This window comes from Lepidothrix coronata, unplaced genomic scaffold, assembly GCF_001604755.1.
Source record: "Lepidothrix coronata isolate B3197 unplaced genomic scaffold, Lepidothrix_coronata-1.0 Scaffold103, whole genome shotgun sequence".
Lineage (NCBI taxonomy): Eukaryota > Metazoa > Chordata > Aves > Passeriformes > Pipridae > Lepidothrix > Lepidothrix coronata.
This window is the reverse complement of record NW_016690283.1, coordinates 2,997,452-3,016,828: the sequence shown is the minus strand read 5'-3', so window position 1 is coordinate 3,016,828 and position 19,377 is coordinate 2,997,452. Positions and strand designations below refer to the sequence as shown.

Here is a 19,377-nt window from a genome sequence, read left to right as displayed (position 1 = left end):
TACACTTCAAATTGCCCCTAAGAGAGACAGACGTGATTATCCCCCTCTGTCATTACACTCAAGGTTAAATGGAGTCAGGAAGAGGTTAAGTGACTCTCAGGGTTCACAATCCTGCTTGACAGGGAGCAGGGCTGCAAGGTGCTGACTCCATTTGTTCAGCTACAAAACCACCAGGGCCTCGGAGGGCCCAGCACGTGGCAGGATGGAGCCCTCAGCGTGCAAAGTGCAGAGCAGAGAATGACTTTCCAATTCCCCATCTCTGCTTGAAATCATCACCGTCTAAATAACAGGGGTAGATAGTGCCCTCCGTTATTGGTTTTTAAATGAGTGCAATTCTAAGCAAGTGAAAGCAGCACATTGCACAGCTATCAAAGCAAACCCGGGAGCTCGTAGACCGCAGAGTAAAGCAAAGCCTGTTTCCACTTCAAGAGTTCCAAGCGATTAACTAGAATTAAAACAAGAATATTAGTTGGTCAATCAAGGAGAGACAGGCCACAGACAATAATTGCATAGATAAGAGCTGAAAATGGGTATACTGCTTAAACCAATGCAATTTGTGTGGCTACAGAAGTTATTGAATCCACAGGCAGATTTGAGAAAGGCATTTGGAGATGTTACTGAAAGGTTAATTCTCTTTTGTTCTACCAGTAGAGAACTGGAGGTCCTTTTAATTGAATATTTGGACCCAAAGTTCACTTTGTGACATGATCTGACACCACAGTTTAATAATATTTCCAAGACACAAGATACTAGTAATTGAATGAGAGGGATTTGTCCTTTGATTTGAAAAAGGTTATGAGGTTTTCAGTTAAGCTTGGGGTCAAACATAGCTTGTCTTGCTACTCTTAACAACAGACAAACTACTACCAATTTCACAGCCTGCTGTTGGGTTTTGTTTTTTTCAAAGCTATCTGAACTCTTATGTTGTAGCACTAGGTATACAGATGAGACGAGGGATACAGACCCAAATCTTTACAAACCAAAGCCTTTGACATGAGCAATTGCAACAGCAGCAACAAAGAACAGGTCAAATTGCAAAGTGAGGAAAGAAACTCAGCACAGAACTCCAGGACTGTTTTATACACTGTGAAAAGCAAGGATATGACTGACTGCAGTGAATTACAAATGATATTAGAGCACTCAGCATTTGGCAACAAGCAATCCTTTAAGATGGAAAGCTATATAGCAAGTCGCTTGTAGAAAGAAAGGGTTAAAGAGCAACAGTTACACCCAGAACAAAGTTGAGCATCAGTTCCAGCAGAGCTGCATTTTCTACTGTGTCACTGGCCTATGCAGCTCAAACGAAGCTGGTAGCAGCAGCATCAGCCTTGGTTAACTGCAAATACAGTTAGAGAGCAAATGAAATAATTTTTCCATCTAACATGCCAGTGGACACAACTGGTAACAGAAGATACACTGCAGAGATAGCAACAGCTGGCAGAGCACTGTGGAATTTCATCTGCACTAACAGAGTCTCAAAAGCAGCCCCTGTTATGACACATCACCAGGAAAAGCATGTTTCTTATGTGAAATGGGTTTCATGACAGTGCATAAAGCTGGCTGGCATATTCATAGTTAAACTTCTCCTAATGTACCCAGAGAGACTTTATGTGACATTGCACCAACAATAGCTGTGTGCCTGTGAGGAGAAAATTTCACAGGGCAAGAGCACACACTTCCCTCCTCTTCCCTTCTCACAGTCCTGAACTGTTCATATACAGGTAATATTCTGCATACCAAATCACGCAGCTGTAACATTTTAGAGTTACAAAACAAGAGGAGCTGGATCACCCCAACAAATTTTAGTTCAACACTACAGCTCCACGACAGCCACTTCTGAGCACTTCTATCACCACTACCCACAGGGTGGGGAAGTGGCTCAACTTCTGAAAGCAGTTTAAATTGTTCCCTCAGCACTAATTATTATCCTCGACACAAATGCTAGGGCTAAGAGCAGTTCTGCCAGCCTGATTGCAGAGACCACTCTATAAAATTCATCCTTTATCAAATCCAGCCTGTTAAGGGGCTCTGTGGCATCAGCACTACATTACACTGACAGGAACGCACCTCACTAACGTGTGCCTGTAGCAAGAGCACCACTAATGCAGGAGAGAAAGCAGTTAGAGGCAGAGCTAACATATCAAAATTCTGCAGTGCCAGCCCACGCAGGATTTAAAGTCTCATTATCAGAGGGTCCAGACCTCGCCTCTGCCTCAACCAACAACCAGAAAATCCTTCCTGCAAGGGTTTTTGCCTTGAAACGGATTCTTTCTGTTCAGCATGTTTTTAATAATTTTTTGATAGCTTAAGCTTCATTTACAAACACACATACTTTGTTCAGGCTCTTTGATACAGCCCACTAATGAAAACTTAACAAGATGTGCTTGCAAGCGACAGGAAAACCTCTTGGTGGGAGCCGATCCGAGGCCATCGTGAGACACTGAATTCAACTGTGCTGCTGCTTTGCTCTGCACGTCTGGACTCATTAACTCAGCTGTCCAGTATGTTCTCCCCCTCTGCGCACACTTCACACACAACTACGCCACCCAGGTCTGCTGAGTGATCCAGCTGGGACCCAGACTGCTCATCTCAGGCCCAGCAGCCACAGGCTGAGGCCTCACAGCCAGTCAAATTTGCCATGTTTTGCTACAGTAGTCCATCTTAGCCAAAACATAGCATTATCTCACCAAAACTGCCTATGCAAAGGCTGAGATATGGTGCAACCAGCTTTTTCTGAGTTTACTTCAAAAAACAGGAGGGATGAAAAGGAAACATTACTGCTTCTTCCAGAACAGCTTTTGATGACAGCTTGGGTCCCAGGGCTGGAGGAGCACACTGGCCCTCCTGTCTGTCAGCATTAATAACCAAACACCATGTGCACCCTCTGTGCACACAGTGAGACCCACTCTGTCAAGGACTCTCAGCCAAGTGTTTTTTGTTGTTGTATATTCCTTGACGTGTACTGCATACCAGGATACAGAATGGTTAATATTTTCAGCAATGTCTGCGGGTAAAATTAATGCAGGTTTGCTTTAGCCCTCAACATTTTATGCAGCACTAATGAAACACACAGGGATGGGTAGGACTGACTTAGTCAGATCCCTATCTGATTTCTTACTGCTGAAGAAATCCCTATTTGATTTCTCACTTCTTACTGATGGCCAGGAGATGACCCATCAGACAGCAATGATGTCAAATAATCCTGCTTGACTCTCTTTGTCAATACCCATGTACCATCTCCCACAAAAAGCTTAGAACAACACATAGCCTTTTAATGCCTCAAACACCATCTCAAAGTCTTCTGGGATTTTATCAGGTGCAACACAGATTAGGCACCTTCATTCACTTCTTCCAGCCCTGAAAGAGAAACCCTACAATAGTTTAAGTGAACAGTCAAGGAGGCTGATGTCTTTTAATTGCACATCCCTTGCAGCAGTACAGCCACTTGCTCAATACAAAAATACCTCATTAAAATCATCCTCAAGATGGTTTATTTCCGGGTGTTCTCTGGGTAACCCCTGTGGGTCAGGCTTCACCAGAAAATAACCTTTTTCACCTGATGAAAATAATTTCCAGTAAAGTGAATATTTCACTGCTGAACACAGAACCGGAAATCAGATCCCAGCAAAGTATTTATTAAAAATACCCATTGTTGTGAACCCTGTTGAGTCCCACAGACTGAGGCCATTTGGCAAGTTAATAACATTGGCAACTGCCACCCTTACGAACCATTAAAAGGCAGCATTTTCCCCCTACTACTTCCCATTGCTGCTGAAAGTCTTTATTTTTTAAGAATGCTTACTAACTTGTGTTTTGACAAAAGTAGACACTGAATGAACTTGCTCAGTGCCAAGTGACTGATCTCAAAATAGAATGCTCTCCCCCCATTATATGGACCTGTTAATGACTGGTCTATTATATATAATTCCTTTCTGACACAGTTGATTTATTTGTAGTTTCTCAGGAAGCAGCAATCTCAACCAAAAACCAACATGAATGTGTTTTCATGTGTTGGCCTCTCATAATTCACAAGTGGACATCTTCTGTTTCTGTGCAAGAATTAGTAGTTGGTGTTAGTAAGCCTTTCTTATTTAAGAGAAAATCAGAATTTGATGAGAAGGGGGGAGGGGGGGAACCAAACTAAAATCAACAAATGTGTCCCCACGGTGTTAGGACAATGTATTTCAAACTCCAGTATTACTATTCCTAAAAATACAGCATTGCTGTGGTTGGAAGGCACTTCTGGAGATCCAACTCCCTGCTCAAAATAGGGTCAAATCACAGCAGACTGCCCAGCACTGTGTCCAGTTGGGTTTTAAATATCTCCAGGGATGGAGACTCTTGGGTCAATCTATTCCAGTGTTCAACCACCACCACAGCAAAACCCCCACAGCTTCCGTTAAATGCTTAAGCAAACTGTCCTGTTTTTCAATTTGTGCCTATTGCCTCTTGTCCTGTCCCTGGGCACTGCAGAGAAGAGTCTGGCTTTCTCTTCTTACCCCCCACATTAGGTACTTAATGCACACTGGTAAGCTCCTCCCGAGCCTCCTCTTCTTCAGGCTGAATAGTTCCAGCTCTCTCAGCTTCTCCTCACATATGTCAGATGCTCCAGATCCTTAATCACCATTATGGCCCTTCCCTGGATTTACTCTGGTATGTCAGTGCTCCTCCTGTACTGTGTCCAGAAATGGACACAGCAATCCAACTGTGTCTCACCAGTGCTGAGTAGAGGGGAAGGATCAGCTGTCTTGACCTGCTGGTGAAGCTCTGTCTAATGCAACTGAGGACACTCAGCTATGGAGTCTGCATCCCTGGCTCTGAATTGCTTCTACAACAGCTGAAAAGACCCAGCATAAATTTGAGGGAGCATTTAGCTAAGGCTTGATGGTCATGTGACCGAAGTATGACATCAGAAAGGTATATTAAATCCCAGGGATGAACAAGGTGGAAGAGGGAACCAAGAGTTTTCATTTAGATAATGGGATGGTCATTAACTTGGTATGGATCTTGGCATTGGCTTGCCAAGAAATTCCATGTAGGATTCCAAGGGTATCTCCACACAGAAGTTTGGGTTAAAGAAACAGTACACTCACAAAGAACTATCTGCACTTCCCCAGTTCATTCAAAAATGCTCATGTAGATTCAATCATTCTTTTCGTCTCTTAATTTCAGCTTGAGTAATGCAGCAAAACATCTCCAACTGTGAAGACATGTTATTTACTGGAACTTTGTTACCCTTTGTGATTCTGACAACTAATCACAACCAACTGCTTCTATTTTGCAGTTTTCAGTGCTATAATAGAAGGTTAAAATTTAATGCACTGACAAAGTCAAATCTCAATTATCTGGGATAACGGAGTGGAAAGAGCATATGAAAGTAAAAATGCAGATAAAGCACCTTCAGATAAGCAGTATGAACAGTGAGGATGTAAGAGAAAGAAGGAAGAAAAGTCAGTGAGCTGATCCCAGAAGAGGCACCGATGCAAACTCATCGTCCCAGGATTCCAGGCTTTAATGCTGTGAGTCCTCAAACAAGCTCCGGATGTAGAGCACAGACATGCACCTAATGCACTTCTGGCTGTGACTGGTTCAGCCCTGCAGTCTAACTAGGCTTGATCTGTTCTTGTCCACTTGACTCACTTTCTGATATGGTCCATAGCTTCCAAAATCCTGATCATCCATGTACCAGGCTATGTGTGCATATCAAGCCATACTCAGACTAGTTGTCTCCCCCTATTTCTGGACAAAGCCAAGTGAAACCTGGAGTAGTTGATGGTATCCAGTACTTTAAGAGCTGATTCATGGAGAGAATACAGGCACACAAATGTTCCACAAAGGCCTCTCAAATGCTGGTGTAATAAACCTACTGCTTTCAAACACTCCTCAAATCCCTCACAGCATTCCCCAGGATGTAATACACACCTGTGGCTTCATGCTTCTGTTTCACAGATGGTATCATTGTCCTCCTCTTTTTTAGGCATTTTGAACTCAAAGGTACGTGACTGGGATGACAATTACATCTTAGGACCACAAAAGCCCCACAGGGGTCCAGAGAATTGCTGGGCCAGGTGCTGTGCAGCACAGATGCCAGCAGCCTGCTCCAAGTGCTAGCCCTGAGTAGCTCTAACAAGTGCCAACCCACAGCCCCAGCCTGTGTGCAACGGGGGCGTGGTACAGACCCACGCAATGGACATTTACACGAAGATCACGTCCAAGGCAGTTACTGGCACAAGTAGCATTTGGTTTTCTGCAGCTGGCACTTTCGTCCCAAATCAGTATTGGGGACACACCCCTACTAATCCTGCCGTGACAAATCAGCCATTACTGGGCACACAGGTGCCACCAGAGAGGAATGGGAATGTGAAATCAAGAGCAGGACTCTCTGCGGGTGTCAAGTCCACAGGAGTGGATTTTTTTCCCCATTAATTTCAAGAGTTTTGATTCCAAGTCTCAGTCCTTAAAATATTCCACAGGCATCAGGAATAACCTTTAAGCTTCAGCCATATTCAGGTTGATGGAGTAATGAGTTCCCTATCTTTTCCACATGGATACAGCAGTCTTCTCTTCCAGAGCTAAATCACTGTGAAGCACAGTTCAGTACCATTAAAGCACCGCTCAGCTCAGTCCAGAGTTATTGGCACTGCAGCAGATTGATGGTTCTCCTATACATATTAAGCAATTTGGACTGGAAGCTGCCAGAGAAAAGCCAGATCTCATTTTATTTTGCATCTAAGATATATATCTGTGGCCTTTGCCTAAAGGTTTGTCACTCTAGCTGAAAGCCTGACAAAGGTCAAAATATTCAACTTTCTACTTTAAATTCTAATGACAGATGAGAGATACATTTCTTAGCATAAATATTTATATATAAACATATTTTATATATGCATGTATACACACACTCCCAATCTTAAAATATCTCAGCATATGTGTAAGTGTAACAAATACTGCCACAGAGTCACAAGTGAATGGAGTAGCATACTGTGAGTCTGCCCTGACCTAAGATCTGAATAGAAAAAGAAAATTATTTGAGATAATGGGGTCTTGCAATTTTAGCAGTGTTCCTTCAGCACTAAAAGAAGCAAGTTAAGACTAATTGACAATATAAGCTCCAAGAGGTCTCAAGATTGAGAAAACAGTAAACAAAAGCTAATCTATCAAATTTAGCAGGAGGCACATTATCACTGCAGAAAAGCTGAAAAAACAGAACAATTTGTACCATTCTATTGCATTAATGATTATTTCACAGAAACCAGATATTTAAAATATTCATCTGCTTCGTTCCCCTGCACCCAAGAAAGGGCAGGTTTGTTGCCCTCCCTGCGTGCGTCTGCTTTCTGCTTTGCTCACAGACACTTCCACATTTAGAGAGAACAAATCTGACAAATCAGAAACTGTGCATGACCCACATACTGACACCACAACAGCAACCCTGACAGCCCTAGGAGTCAGGGGAAGGCCAGAAGTGGTACCAGTTAACACCTTTCTGTCCTGTATAGAGGTGGTCTCATGCAGCACTGTGTCAAAACCAGTGCAAAAACGTGTCTGAAGGGCAGCCTCAAAGGACCCAACAGTTTTACATCATGCAAGCCTGTTCATATAGCCAGGGCCAGGCTGATCTTTACTCACCCCTTCTGAAGTAAGGGTAGAAGTCAAACTGCAAACAATTAGCCCATCAGACAAGCTGCCTCATGCTTTCAAGCCTGAGAGCTGTATACTCATTGCACATAGTGTCTCTCCTTTAAACATGGCCTTAAAAAAAGACCAAGAATTTAAATGCCTTAAAAAGATGCTGTTAAAAACCAAAAGGGAAATAAATCTCTCTTCCACAGAAAGTCACTGATCGGGTAAAGAGAACTCAAGAAACAGTGAACTCCTAAATCTTACCATTTTGTGTGCAATCATTTGATTTTAAAATTACAACTTGCTCCTCTTAACCAGTTGAGATCCATGAATCAGAAATTCCTGGCACATGGGCAATTTTTAGTCAATAGGTGGTGGGAACTGGAGTTGAGAAGGGATTACATCCCCTTCCTTTTTCTTTTACAACGTTCCAGAAATTTCCCTTCTGAATTGCACCCCTCCTTTCTCCCACATCCCTTCATGGGAGCCCCAGAGCATTCATGTTTAATTCTCTAACAGAAAAGCAAAATAAGGGGTTGCCTGATTAAACACTGAGGACCTTTTTCTCTCTTTATGGAAAATACCTTCAGTTTAATGGGAACAAGTTAGTAACTGTTTATCTGAAGGTTATCCATTAATTGCTGGCCATGTCATAGGGAAGAAATTTTTTAGTATCTAGGGGGCTGAGCCATGGTGCTATAAAGGCAAGTTAATTCTATATAATATTAAATGCCTGAAATATCTTTTCCATTTGATAAAAACCCCTCAAAAACTAAGAACTTGTGCATAGTCTGCTTGTCTCTGGGATGGCACAGGAAAACAGAAGAGGTCCCTCCATTTCACCTTATTTATAAAGATTCTGATTCAAAACTTCTCTAGAAATATTCTCATGAGTTTCAAAAAGAAAGTGTGTGTGTGATGCACGCAAACCAATCTGGGAGAAGGGAGCTATCCCAGTGGAGACTTAAATGTAGATATATTACAGACAAAATTTATTCCATCAAAATTTGTTCTCCTACACCACTGTATCGATTTCATTACTGAAGTGCTGCACTAATGAGTCAGGCTCTCCATGTCTATTGTGCTACTATAAAGGAACACATTTTGTTATATTGGACCATAAAATGCAGTAGAGAAAAATAAATCTGTTTTGCTGTTGTACTGCGGGCTGCTTTGGTGTCTGCATTAATGCAATAACTCAATAACTCTTTAAATAACCACTATAAGCTGTTTTGTTTCCATTTATAAAGATACAATGATGATCCCATGCACTTCTATACAGAATCAGGTCTTTACCCTTAAAAGTCTGGGGACAGTGAGGGAATTAATTCAGGATTTCATAAACTGTAGGGCTTATAAAACCCATCCATGCAGAGAGGTTTTTACTCACATGGTGCATAGAACATGACAAGAGTGTGCTTCTTCTTCTTCAAGGACTCTCTGAAGTCTTCACCAGCAAGGTGGACAACACTAGTCTGTTTTTCTTCCCATGCAGGCTCAGGTGGAGGTGGTGCTTCAGGACTAGAAAAGAAAGACAATCAGATTGGTTTGAAAATGTTTCTGGAAGCAGGAAAAGGAGCAGCATCGTCCTGGTCATAACTACCATGAGGCAACCGAGGTACAAATATCCCTCAGGGTGTATGTGCAGTAGAAAAACATGCTCAGTATTTTCAACACCAGATAAGAGCAGAAAAGACGTAAGTTAATTTCTGGAACTCAATAAAAATATAATTCAAGTGACTGTACTCAGGCATATGAGTAGAAATGAAGAATAAAGATTTCCTACGTTGCATCCAACATCTGGGTGGAAAAAACATTGCTCCTGCATCACTGTGTCATCCATAGGCATAAATTGAGAAGAACAGCAAGCAGGTGGAATCAAAAGACAACCGATATAGAACAGCATCTTCCATTCAAACATCCTTTTTGTACTCTTTATCGCTACCATGCAAACTTCTACAAAGAATTTCATGACCTTCTCTTGAATACATATGATATTAAAGCCAGGATGCAATAATCAGCATCGTTCCACTTGGAAGACTGGGGGTGACTGAACTGGAATATTTTACCTTGATAAAGAGAATGTCAGGTTTCAATTATGACTGCACATACTGGCTAGATCAGAGCAATCCTGCACACCTAGAGCGCCTCTAACAAAACTTCTGCTATTCACCAGCTCACAGACTTCTCTGAGACTCATTAAATTCACTCCTGCTGTATCTTAAATAGTGATCACTTATATAAAATCATCAGAATGGTGCCATGGTATAAAGACCTTCATATGTCACCTTGGTAATAAATTAGCTTTTCAGACTTTCCTGTCACTTTGAATGACACCATTTTAAGTTATATCAGATACATAAAAACCAAGTTGAAAACCCCTCAATTTTTAAAGTCCTACTCAAGGTCATTTGGTGGACAACCATCCTATTTCCATCGATACTGATTTTCCAGTTGTTAAAGAATTAGGACAAGTGGTCTGAATTTTCACACGAACAGTCGGTGTGAGCTACCACTGATTACAGTTACAGAAGGGTGACTTATTATCACACAAACTTTTCCATGTTGACCTGAAATAAGATACCCAGCTTATAAGTGTGGCAGCACAGTCACCAGAGAGGAACCAGAGCCAAAATCTCCGTGGCTGCAACTGGAGCACCCACTGGGACAGGGGAACAAGCTGTACTTTTATCTCCAACCTACACCCCAGATGCATCCCTATCTCCACCAGCTTCAGTGCAGCTGTGACAATTCTATCCCTTGTCAGAAAACAAGGATGTTATTCTATTGCATCTCTAGTTGGGAGAACATCCAGGAGCAACGAGTAGGAGATAAGTTGTCTGGGCTTCACCTGTATTGCTGACTACCTGAGGCTGCAAGCAGAAGTATTCCAGAGGAACAGCAGGATCCAGAAGTGATCAACAACCCTTCCCTCTTCCTTGTTGCTTATTCACCTGCCAGTATGTGCAGGCAGCATCAACCTGACTGTTTAACTCAATACAAATTACATAGAGCTCAAAGCACTCGAGCAAACTGGTGAAACAAGGACAGTGACAACATCTAAAATGGATACAGCAGCCTGGAGCCTGCGTGTGCAGGGAGGCCAAGGGAGTACTGTGTCTAAATGTAAAATACAGATAAAGCTTCTCAACATGCTACAAAGATGCTGCCAGACTATATCTATTACATGATTTGAAGCAGTCAGAGATGTAACATAAAAAGAAAAGAATAAAAAGCCAAACCAAAAAACTTCACACAATCCACTCCCCACCAAATAAGAGGGGAAAAATTAATATCACATTCCTCATGCCAACTGTTTTAACAGTTAAATGATTAAAAAACTTCACAAAACTCAGGCAGGTTTTTTTCCCCCTGAATAATGGAGAAAATACATTAGGTTTACAGTACCTAAAGAAAATGCATATTCTATATATACATATATATATGCATACTTTTACATATATGCATATATAATTCATACTTTAAGTGAGAATTGTACCTACAATTTATTTTGAAATGAAACTATTGTCATCATTTTCATATCAAACTTAATTCTGCACACTTCAGCACACCACTCAAGAAAAGCTGGTTAGTGCAGTCAAAGGTCTGGTTTTGTTGGTCTCACTGGCTTTCCTTCAGCCCTACATAGATGGAATTCTAGGCATTGGCCCTGAAATGCTGGAAAGATAAAAGTACGACTGTAGAAATTCAGTTACTAACAGTGAAATCTGCTCCTTTTTATAAAGAGGGAACAACAAATGTTCTATTTATTTTTCAGAGCCATTGCTATTCCCCCTCTGGTGAGAGGCTTAAGGTATATTTGAAAAATATTTTGGGAAAGAAATACTGGGACAACTATGAAAAAACCCACAGCAAATAAAGGATGTGTTTTATTGGAGACCATAATTAACATACATGTTTTTATGTGTCTGAATACTGGGAGTTCAGTCTAGTTTTGTTAGCAAGGGATTTAAGCAGTGGATAAAGCTAGGCTTAGCTCCTCACCAAAGCAGTCTGCAGGAGTCACTAACCAGGAACCCGAATACCATCTCAAAACCCTCAAAACTTACTTTTGCAGCCAGTCAATGATCTTCTTCTTTGTTCTGAGGTGTGGCAGAGTATATTTCTCCTCTCCATCCTTAAAATACTTCAAAGTAGGAAACCCTGAGATGTGGAATCTTTCTGCCAGCGCCTTGTTGACCGTAGCATCAACTGCTGCAAGGACACCTGGGCTCTAAAATAGAGATCACTCACTGTAAATCCCAGCCACATACACACTCCCTCTGGCAGGACACAGTGGGCTTGGGGGCAACCACTCATTATTTAGGTGCCTTCACTGTCTCAGGGACTCAGCACAGACTGACAGAAAGACACAGAGGACTGATGCAAAACCAGAAAGGGACATCTTATGGACTACTACCATTTCTGACAGAATTCTCTGTATATAATTCACTTTATAATGCTTAAGGGCTGTTCCCAGGAATGGCATTTCCTCCCACAATTCCAAATTTCGCCGAGAAGAAACAAGCACTGTTAAAGACAAGTTTTCTTCAAGGCAAATCCATGTTTTTCTAACTTGTGGGCATCTTTGCAAGGACCACCTTTAGAGTCAAAGGAGAGCAGGCACTTGTATAGTGTGATTCATCGGATCTTCGCTTTTCTCATCTCCTCCTTCTCTGACAACTACAAAGGGACTCTGGATGTCTCCACTGAAGATGCTTAAATGTGGGAGACTAATTGTATTTCTCCTCTTGCATGGCATACACAGCATGAGACTGAATCAATAACACTAATACTTGTACTATTGGATCTCTCTTCTCCAGCCAAGCTGATGGAACACTTAAAATGAAACTAATGGAGTGATGCAACCATAAAAACAGGGTATTTGAAAGAGGGATCAACCCCTTTTGTTTTTTTCCAAATCTAATTCATAAATAAAAGCCTATGTTTCTTCACATTCAATGCCTTTAAGTAAGGGGGAAAAAATCCATTTTTGGATTTGATCATATTATGTGTAAGGCCTACAGCACAATACATAAACATTTTTCGATTTTGTTTTCGTTCAAGACAGAATGTTCTTTCTCAGACTTTGGCAGGGTTCATGCATTAGCGATGAGACTGTACTTTGGAAGCACATTTTGAAAGGTCCTGTGGGAGGATGAGAACAGCTGAATTTGTTGTAGGGAGAAAAGTCACTTTTATTACTCCAGTTATTTATTACTGATTATTTGAAGGATATAATAAAGGAAATTAGCTTACGTCACTGGCTACATGAAGAAACTCTGCAGCCTTCTCATATTCTGGCTTCATTTTCTTACAGTGTCCACACCCTGCCAAAAAAAAAAAAAATCCAATTAAGTTGTATACGCCATGGTTATTCATTGACCCATCTCGCCTTTATCAAAATCCAAAACCATGCGGTAGAGATTTACTAGAATTCTGTATGCATTTTACTTATTTTATTTGTAAAGCCTCAGTATGATTTAGGATCTTTTCCAAAATGGCCACAATAGTTTAAACAAAGAATTTAATCAATTAAAAATAACAATAAACGCCCTAATTTCACACCCACACCTCTCTCCTTACAGAAATTTGTCAAGTTCATTGCTTCTGGCATGCTCTTGGGCAAGGCACAACCTCACCCATTTCAGTTTCCAAATCTTTACCTGCTTTAAAAAGAAACAACACAGCTCCTCACGTGACTTTGTGACTTTCAGCAGAGGCTTACACTAGCACAGCTTAACAGAGCAATGTAATTTGAATTTAACTGCACTGATAATAAGCCCCATTTTACAGTGGTGCAGCATGTCCCTTTAGCAAGGACTTGCACTGATTTAATCACATCAGTGTAATTACACCACCACATATGTTCCCAACATAAGCAGGGCCTGTAAAACCGAGATAATGGTGCTTTCTCGCTTGTGCGAAGTTCTCCAGAGATCTGCCATTACTTCACTGCTAAGTGCTGACATCACAATAAAGTAAAATGAATGCATAGGCGAGAAAAGCAGACTAAAAATAAATTATTTGGGTGTAAATTAAACTGCTTTCAGCCGGTGCAGTTGCTTCTAGGCAAGCTGAACTTTCAGGATCAGGTGGAGTTCCTGCCGAGCTGTGACGCTGCGCTTCAGCACCTCCAGCGTGATGCTGGGCCTTGGTGGCAGCCCCTTCATCATCCCCAGGGGCCAAGGGACCAGCACCACCACAGCCCCTGCAGGGACACTGCACACGGACTGAGTGGGCAAGACTGACACCCGGGCAGGGCGAGGGCCGGCTCCTCCAGCAGACAGAGATGCAGTGAGCTGTAACAAGGCGCCTGGCACGGCCTTGACACCGCACTCGCCTGCCCAGTGCACTGTAATCCCAATGCAATGCCTCGCTACACTTCTCCCTCTTGTTTGCAGCAGCAGCCAGCTTGCTTTCCTTAGCTATTATTGTTGGAACGGGCACTTGAAAGCCCAGACTTTGCTGAGCTTTTGAAAGTTGTATCAGAAGATATGGTGAGAAATGCGTTTCAATGCAGCTCCAGCAAAAGCCATCTCTGAGGTGTACAGGGAACACGGCTGGGGCTATTTTTACACCACTGTCTAAAAGAAAATAAACCAAGGACTCTGAATCTCAGCGCTGCTTTGTTTCCCTCTAATGGGATGCCTGCTTAAGCCAGCAGACACAAACCTGAGCCTGAACTCAACCAGACAAGCATGTTTCATGTAGCACAAGTTAAAGAGCCGCAAAGTGATAGGACATCCAGGTGTAACTTCACCAGAGCAAACAGGGACCTCGGCAGAGCACCAAACACCACACCATGAAACACTTTCAGGGTGTGTTTATAGAACAGGGTGTACATTTTAATAAAAACTGCAAATCCCACCTGAGAATTACAGCAAATACCCAAGCAGTTGATCGCAGACCAAACTCCAGTTCAAACACCACCTGCAGTCCATACTGCTTGGTCATCTGCACAGTGTCCACGGCATTAACAAGCCCCACATCATTCTTTTATGCAAAAAACAATACTGTGGTAGGAGCAGCAGAGCAAGGGGATCTCAGCTGGAGTAGAAAGCTTTGCTTTAGTTTTACACAGTGGTGTGGTCATGTGCCACCACAACGGGAACCTGATGCAACAGCTTCAGAGGTGAATTCAGGAAGAAACTGGAAAAGGCTGAGGAAAAGTTACTGTCTCAGCACTGCTTGTCTTGGTTAAGAGCACAAAAGAGGCTGGCAAAATGATTTATTTGCCACCCACAGAAAACTTGCAGGCATATGGCTTTGTGGAAGGGGCTGACAGATCTCTTTGACACCTGCCCAAGTTGATTTATTTCTCTTTTTAGGAACAGGGAACTTTATTTATTTTGTGCTCTTCCTCACTTCTAAACAAAGGGCATCTCGAGTGCCAGCTCAGATACCGGGGAACCTCTCTGAATTTAGCTCGCTCAAATTTGTACAAACAATACTTTTCTGCAGGGCTAACTTCACCTTGGTGGGCTTTACACAGTGTATCCTTCAGCCACAGCAAGGTTTGTACTGTGCTCTAGCTATGGTATCCACACAATATTCCACAACCATTAATTAGATCTGATCAACCAAAGGCATTAAACAACCAGAGTTTTTCACAAAGCTCTGCAGAGAAGAAAAAAACCAAAACAACAACCCAGGTGTACTTTGCCTAGGAAATAAAAAAAAAATCCAAAGCATCTGAAATTCATGTAATATTTTGGATAAAGAGACCAAGACCATGAAATGTCACTGTTCTGTGTTCTTTCGTGAACATCACAGAGACACAGCGCTACTGACTGCCACAAAGCTAACTCACTCATGCTTAAAATAAAGGGGAAGCAGCATCAGGTCTTTAAAAGGCACTTAAATGAAAACTGAAGTCTTCAAATCTTTACTGTGTAATGCTTGTTCTACCCCTGACAGAGGACAGCACGATATATCAGCCTGGAAAAACAGGCACCACATTAAACTGAACCTGAAAGAGGGACAAGAAATCTTAAGAGCTTCTCCCACAATAAACAATGCTACCCTGGCCATCTTTATGAGAATTTTGCTATTGTGTGCTACAGCCTGCTTCCACCTACCATTGCAGAAAGGGAGAGATACAAATCAGAAGTCAAACCTTCAAACTGGAAATCAATTAATCTCTTTTATGATTATTTATCCTATCTTTGAATAATCCTGTGAGGATTGCCATTAAATTTTCAAGGCCGATGAAAAAGTTATTTAAATGAATTCCAAGGTCACTGCCTCAACTTTGATTACTACATTAGGTTGTTCAGTAGCAGCTGCATCCCTCTGTGCTAAGCTCTTCTAGTTTTAGATGTTTTCTGTTCATAAAATGAATGGGAAAATAACAACAATCCTCCAGGCCCTTAGCCCAGATGCTCCTGTGTGCTGTTGGGACAGGGAAGGAAGCCCACAGGTCTGCAGTGGGCACCTGTGATAGATGTGCTTTTAGCAGATGCACAGTTGTGTTAAGCGTATACTGACATTAAAACTAAAAGACTGAGCAAGGGAAGCAACTCGTTCAATCCCAGGTGAGAAGAGAAAGGTTGCAGTCAACAGTCAACCCAAGGATGCCCTGAGCCTACTCTAAGCACTGACATCCTCTGAGCTTTCTGGGGGTCATGGCTAGTGAGAACACCCAAGGGACTTGCAGGTGTTTATCCGAGGGGACTCTCACAGCCTCGGTCTTTTGTCTCAGAAGACAAGTAGCTGCCCTGGAGGTGCAAGTCAGACTTACTCTCCATACAGCAGCCCAAAACCAGTCAGGATTTAGTGCCTGGCTCTACTGAACAGTTCCTGACAATTCCTCTGACCTCTCCACATATCATCCTACTCCTCTTGCACAAAAGGACCTCAGGCTGCAAGGTCCAAGGCTCCAATAGAAAAGAGTCCATGGATTAAGTGTAAAGAAGAAGTGTTACAAGACAGGAAAAAGAAGTCAAAGCTTACAACAATCAGTGCTAGGGCATCTGGTATGCACCCTGGGTAACCATTTCTAAAACAGATGTCTAAATGAAGAGAGAATTCTGTTATCCTAGTTTATTTATAATCAATCTTCTCATTTGCACTGTGCAGACGGGCAGATAAGCAGCTTCTTCCTTCAGTGTAGTCACTGTCACACAGCCTAGCTCAGTTGCACCCTCAGACAAGGGCAATCAAAGGTCCCCACATCACCCTGGGGACAGATGTGGCAGACAAGTCCCTTCCCTCCTGAATCCCACCATAGGCCATAGCACAACACTCACTCAGCACTTTGTCCTTTACCCAGTGTGACCACATGCAAGTGCAGAGGCAAAAGCCACGTGTGGAGAGAGCAATGCTAAAGTGAAAGGGCGAGGAGCAAATGGACATAGGAGAGGCTAACAAATGCATCAAGCAACTCTTCTTCTGTGGAAATATCTATATTTGTTTACAGCAGCCTGTTTGGCACCTTGGCAAAGACTCACAACACACAGTTGCTCTAAATGTTTTCAGAAGTGAACTAATGCAAGTATTTCTACTGCTAAAACCAAGTTTTGCCTGCAGAAGACAACCAGAAAACCAGTCAAGTAGCTCTAACTAAGCTCCTGAATATTCTGTCAGAGTGCTGTCCCAAGGATATAAATCTCTGTTTCTCTGTCATTTTAGGACTATATAAACAAACACCACGCTTTTGGTCATGTCCTCTCATTTCAAGACAACACTGTCTGAGGATCTGAAGTGTGCGTGACAAGCAAGAGATAAAAGATAACATCCAGGCAGTTGTGAAGAAGCAATTTCTGACATGAAGAACCCTAGAGGTAAAATAAATTGCAAATAAAGATTTTGAAGAACCATTACATTTCTGTCATCAACAGACTTCCTGAATACTGTTATCATGTACCAGCTATTTATTGTATCATGCCAGCTCTACATCCATCTATAGCTGCATACCAAAAATACCTCTATTAGCCTGATGAGAAAACAAATTTGAACCACAAAGCATGGCCTGCTTTCAGCAAATAGGCCACTGGCAGTTCAGACTACACTCACAGAAGATTTACAGACAACTTCAAGAAAGAAAAAAAAAGTCTCAAAAAGTTTGGATACGCCTTTGCTCTCTAAACATTTAATACCTGGGGATAACATCTTTGGTATCTCCATTCTTAATCCCAGAGGAGCAGTGATCTCGCAACACAGCAGAGCAGCCTGTTCTTATGTGTGTTCCATTGTTAACTTTGAACATACACCTGTACATACAAAAACAAGAGTATGTACATGGAGGGGCGGGAAACACAATCCTTGCAGCCAGGGCAAGGATACACACAAATCCCAGCCTTCTTATCACCCATGCAAGAATACAAATATGTTCTCTTCTGCTATGGAAGCCTTTAACATGCAAAGACTTCTTATGCATCATGTAAAAGAGTAGCTCTCAGGTTTGCAATGAGGCAGCTTACAGTTCCTTCACTGGTATAGAAGAGCATAAACTGCAACAGCTGTAGATTCCCTTGCATAATTTAGCCATCTGCATTGCAGACATCTGATGGAAAATCATCCCCAAATTTGGCAGGGAGGGAGGATGACAAAAGCAGCTGTTTCTCCCCGCAATCACAGGTACGAATTTGCAACTGTGTTGGTTACACGTTCACTTAATACTCATAATGGTCAATGCCACCAGGCCATGCCCAGATCTCCACGTTTCTGCTTTAAAAAAAATTTTACAATTAAAACAAATCACCTTGTGAAGGATCAGGAGCTGAAAGAATTTTGTGCATCCTTTTCCCTCTGGGTACTTACTCCCACCAAACTATTCATCTCCTCACCAGCAGCACTTCCCACCCAGGTATAATTCCAGATACTTAAAGACAACAGTGTTTCAAGACTTGATGCTTTCTTATAAGATTAAGAGGAGCATCTTCAACGTCTTTAACATGATATTGAATTCAAATTTTCAACAGCTAGAAATGTCGGCATACGTGCACAAATTCAGACTCCCCACCTCACCATTGTACTTTTAAAGGTAGGTTTGATTTGACCAGGCATTACACTGCTTAGGGATCAGTGACAAGCAAACAGCTTTATGGCTTTACAAAAGACAAAGCCTGTGAAAAGGTCAGCCTGGGAAAGACTCTGGGGAACTAGAAATACAGAATTAGCAGGAAAACACTTAAGCAGTTCGGATTATTGCAGTCATGCTACATTGATGCAGTCGCAGCCTAACGCTTCGGCTGCGTGGGCTGCTCAGTTCATCTCAGAGACAGGAGAGCAGTGCAGTGTCTCGTCCACATCATTATCACCACCTCACTGGCATTGCCACAGCCTCGTAGTGCATTCAATCTGTGCATGCAATGAGCTGTGCAAATCCAATCCCAGCATGGGTACACAGAAGAAAAGTCCCTGCCTGTTTCCAGCAGCTCTTCAGTGTGAAGTTGGGGCACAAAATGATTACAAACTGGTCATCCCTTCTCCTATCCCTCTGACTTGCTGAGGTGGTAGTGGCCCCACCCCAGACACCATCTCATATTTTCTATACTGGCATCACTGTTTCACTCCCAGCATCACTGAAAGTGCTCAGCAGAAGGGTCATAACAGCTTTAGACAGCAACAGTATGAGTTAAAACTATTTATTTTTAAAAAAGACAGTTGGATCACTGCATTACCTAAATCAGATCAAACTGAGAAGAGAGCTTAACTAAACGTATCCTCCAGGAACCCTATCTGCATCCATGCTGTGTTCACAGCTCTGGTAGAAGGGCCACCTTCAGCCAGCAACAGACCTTGGGAGGG

At 42.2% G+C, this 19,377-nt stretch overlaps 1 protein-coding gene across 2 annotated transcripts in view; it reads right to left on the bottom strand.

Moving 5' to 3' along the window:
• PDIA5 (protein disulfide isomerase family A member 5) overlaps positions 1-19,377 on the bottom strand; it is a 101,435-nt gene that overhangs the window by 21,358 nt on the left and 60,700 nt on the right. For both annotated transcript variants that reach the window (XM_017823555.1, XM_017823556.1), the window contains exons 12-14: positions 12,883-12,953; positions 11,694-11,857; positions 9,014-9,144 (exon numbers count right to left, since the gene is read on the bottom strand). In XM_017823555.1, coding sequence (XP_017679044.1) covers positions 9,014-9,144; positions 11,694-11,857; positions 12,883-12,953 — 366 coding nt within the window. The remainder of the gene's footprint in view (positions 1-9,013; positions 9,145-11,693; positions 11,858-12,882; positions 12,954-19,377) is intronic.